This window comes from Nannospalax galili, unplaced genomic scaffold, assembly GCF_000622305.1.
Source record: "Nannospalax galili isolate Female #2095 unplaced genomic scaffold, S.galili_v1.0 scaffold456, whole genome shotgun sequence".
In the NCBI taxonomy this organism is placed as follows: Eukaryota; Metazoa; Chordata; class Mammalia; order Rodentia; family Spalacidae; genus Nannospalax; species Nannospalax galili.
In genome coordinates, this window is record NW_008337055.1 from 81,295 (window position 1) to 85,337 (window position 4,043).

The 4,043-nt window shown below is 46.1% G+C and overlaps 1 protein-coding gene across 1 annotated transcript; it reads right to left on the bottom strand.

The window, feature by feature from the left end:
- Nucleotides 1-2,764: 2,764 nt before the first annotated feature.
- On the bottom strand, nt 2,765-3,661 carry LOC103733086 (putative vomeronasal receptor-like protein 4). Its single transcript, XM_017797842.1, is given in 1 exon segment — nt 2,765-3,661. A coding segment is annotated over 1 exon segment (897 nt).
- Nucleotides 3,662-4,043: the final 382 nt, after the last annotated feature.

The window sequence follows — 4,043 nt, forward strand, 5'->3', positions numbered from 1 at the left end:
CTTATCCAACACAGGCCCACCTGCCCAAGGGTGGCACCACCCACAGTGGGCTGGGCCTGCCCACATCACTCAACAATCAAGAAGATCCCCCACAGACATGGCCACAAGCCAGTCACATGGAGGCAATTCCCCAATTGAGGCTCCCTCAACCCAGGAGTGTTAAGTTGACACTAAAGCTATCCAGCACAGAAGGTAAGAAACAACAGTAATTCCTCTGACTGATCCTACTGACATTTTCATTTCACACAAGTCCCTATCGTGCTGGATCATTCGTTTCTCCTAAACAGAGACCCTTAGCAACTGTTAATTGTTTTAAACCTCATCAAATGTGTTAATTTCTCCAACATACATACAGAGTGGCCACCAAAAGGCAAGCAGTGTTCTAGGTAACAGTGATCGCACAATGTGTGCTGTGTGCTTTTGTTACTTTAATTAAAACCTAAGGCAAGCTGAAGTCTTAAAGGAAGGTTTTATTTAGCTCATAGTTCAAGGACATGAGTCTCAGCATTAGTGATATAAAGATTTAAATAACTAGGTTGGTTGTGCTGGCATGAGGCTTAAAAACATTCCAAACTGAAAAATAGATTTTTGTGTGGTAGTATTCTAGAAAGCATTTCAGACTCAGCATGATCTACAAAAAGTCCCTCAGAAAGCGGGTGCAGCCTCTGGACAAATACCTGTGCCACTGTAAACATCATGACTGCATCTCATGCTCCAGAAAGTTCCTGTAATATAACTTTTTTGAAGATGTGTATCACAAATACTGATGCTTTCCTCAAACATGTTAACTTAGATTCCAAGTATTTTATTCTGTGCAGGTCTTTGACAGCCTTCCTCAAAGTCACGCATCTACCTCAGAGCTCCCTGAAGATGGTGGTCGTAAACAGCATTGGACATTACTAAACACTGAAGTCCTCTTAGTAGAGAACAGTATTTCAGAGACCCACGGCCAGCCTGCAGCAAGCTTGCTTCAGGAGGGTTTCAACTCTCACACCGAGGAGAGGATCCTGGAAGGAGTGACAGCTCAGTTTCTCTAGCACGTGCTGTTTGCACTCAGCTGCAGAGAGCACAGTTCAGGACGTGTTTGTGCTTCTGTTTCTCCTCAGGCAGAAACCGGACAGAGCTGATGGACAGTTTGCCAGACATGCCTTCACCAACGCTGTGTGCCTCCTAGGCAGGGCAGAGCAGAGCAGACAGGAGCTGCCATCACTGCCAGCTCAGGAAGCCAGGAGGAGAGGAGGGAACCCTCCATGTCATCCTGGACTTGAGGCCACTGTTGTTCTCAGCATCCTTGCTATTCTGTGGTCCAGGACTGATGCACCACCTAGACTTTACAAAGCAGAGTAGCTGTGCACCCTCCAGGCCGCAGTCCCTATGACAGCAGCTGAGCCAAGTGCTGCCTTACAGAATCCAGGACACTAGAGCTGGAACTCTAGAGCAGGGCCATCTGAGTCAGGGTTTTCTAAGGAAACAGAGCCGATAAAATGAATATACATGTGTATATATACGGACTTATTATATTAGCTCACAGGATAGAGTCCAAGTAGCCCAGCAAAAGCCACACCACACTGGAGAGGCTGAGAATCCGCAGTCGCTCAGCCCCCGAGGCTGGATGTCTCAGCAGTTCCAATCTGGTGTTGGAGGCCTGATGGATTCCTGGAGATCTGCTGTTCTTCAGTCTGCATTGGACTCGAAGAAGTTGGTCACAGCAGCAAGATGAACGGGCATGTCAGAAGGTAATGCCCACATTTAGGGTGGCTCTTCCAGCTTCAAATGATCCAATCAAGAAGGTCTCTCTCATTTCAGTTAATCCCAGATCCAATCAAATTGACAGCCAGGATTAGCCATCACAACGGGACTGGGGGGTGGGGCGGTGCAATGACTGTGAACACACCAGATATTTGGTGAAGCCCATAATGGGTGACCAGAATTGGGGCCCAGAGCTCCAGAGTTACATTCTGTTACTGTGATGCTTATACAGCATTCTGCCACTGAGGCCCTCGCCTGGAGCTTCCTTTCCAAACCCGCCATGGCATCCTTTGAAAGACATCCTTTCTGACCTGTATTTGTTGTGAACTTCCTACAACTTCTTGAACAAGTTTAGAATTGTCCAAAGCATCGTCACCAGTTTCCGTAGCACTTGTAGAACCCGGCAATGCCAGATAATGGCTAACAGAATACCCTGCGCTGTGGTGACATAGCTTCCCTCCCTGGTCATCTCCACTCTTCCCTTCAACTGACCTCAGGTGAAGGACATCACCTGACCTCTGGCTTTCCTATGTTGCTGTAGTGATCTAGCTTTGTGGAGAAAAATACTGATTTCTGCTAGTGGAATCACATTCATTATATCTTCCTAGTCCTTTAAGAAACTAAAATCCACATGATCAGGATGGTGGACTGAATGGAAATATGGTAATAATCTGTTTTCCAACTTCCTGTAATACCTGTATTTGTATGACATTGCATTGTACCAGATTTCTTTAAAAATTAAAGGAATTATTATGTGTGATTAATTTAATGATGTGATGAGTATGAGCATTAAGACAAATGTCCCAGTCTTAGGGAATGCCTGCTACCCCAGCCCTTTGGGATGCTGAGGCAGGTGGATTGTCAGCTCAAAAGCTCAACCGGCTCCTATCCACATCCAGGCCACTATGGACAAAGAAGAACTACGTTTTCCACCCCTACAGTGCATCAGGCAAAACTGCTCACAAAGCCCAGTGTTTGACTCATGGAGAAGCATAGAATGCAGCGTCTGCACTTCTCAGTGAGCACGCAAGGAATTAGCAGCATAGACATCTCTGCTGATCAGGATGAAGGGGCTGAGACTAGCGTAGCCAACATCTAGAAGTGCTCTAATATTTCGCATAATGAAATTGTGTGTCAACATGGAACCCATGTAGAAGGAGAAAATGAAATCTGCCCAATAAAAGCAAAGGAAGCAGGCCATGAGAATGAGAGTGCTCTGTGCAGCTCTGATTTCTGGGCTGGAATTGTTCGCAAACCGGGAGCTGTTAAGGTAGAGGACACGCTTGTGATGTTTATACAGGTGGAGAGCCATGGAGTCACTGCTCCAGCCCATGAGAGTCTGAAAGATGGCATCACGCAGAGCCATGAGGGAGAGGAAAAGCCACTTAACTGGGTGCCTGGAGGGCAGCATGTAGCAATCCCCAATTGGAATTCCAACTCCAGACGTGTTCACATTGCTGCCTGCTGTGATGTAGTGGAGCAAGTTGGAGCTTATGAGAGAATTAAAGACCCAGAAGAGGAGGAGATGGGGAAGAACTTGCCATGCAGTCTGTGGTTTGAGCTTTCTCCACAGGGTGGTCCTGGGATTGATGGTGACAGCCTGGACCATGCAGAGGAGACAGGTGGTGCAGATGGAAAGGCCCCGGGCCATTCTTGACAGGTAGACTGCAGTTTTACAACCAGCATCACTTACGAAGTTTCTGAAATAAAACACTGTGTCTTTATTTCTGATACTTAAGCTACAAATAATGATCACATTTGAAAATGACAGGTAAATGAAGATAAGGTCTATGGGCTTTTTCTCGGTTCTCATGACAAAAGTACACATGTGTCTCACCAATACTAGGATGTTCCCAATTCCAGGTCCATTGAGAGAAAAGATTATTGTCTGGAGCAGGTCCTTCTAAAGCATTCTGACTTCGTGCATATCACTAGGACAAAAGGAGAAGCATGAAAGATTTTATCTGTTGATTCGAGGATGCCAACGTCTGAAGCATGCAAACACACGTGGTTCCCTCCTGGATGCTCTTGAGTGCGTTCTTTGCTTCTGTTGGCTTGTCTTGTTCCCACTCACGTGGTGATGACGGTTACAATCTGGGTGCAAATCTCATAGTTTCCTGAAGATCTTTCTTCCATAAAGTTCATGTGATCATTCCCTTCCCAGAGAAGAAGCTAAATGCATGGCATCACTTTTTGGTTTTCATACCAACAGGGTCCTGAGTGTTACTTAGCATTAAGTACCTCCTTCCTTTTCTCTGATCACCTGGATCATGAGCTCAGACACAGGCTGTGTG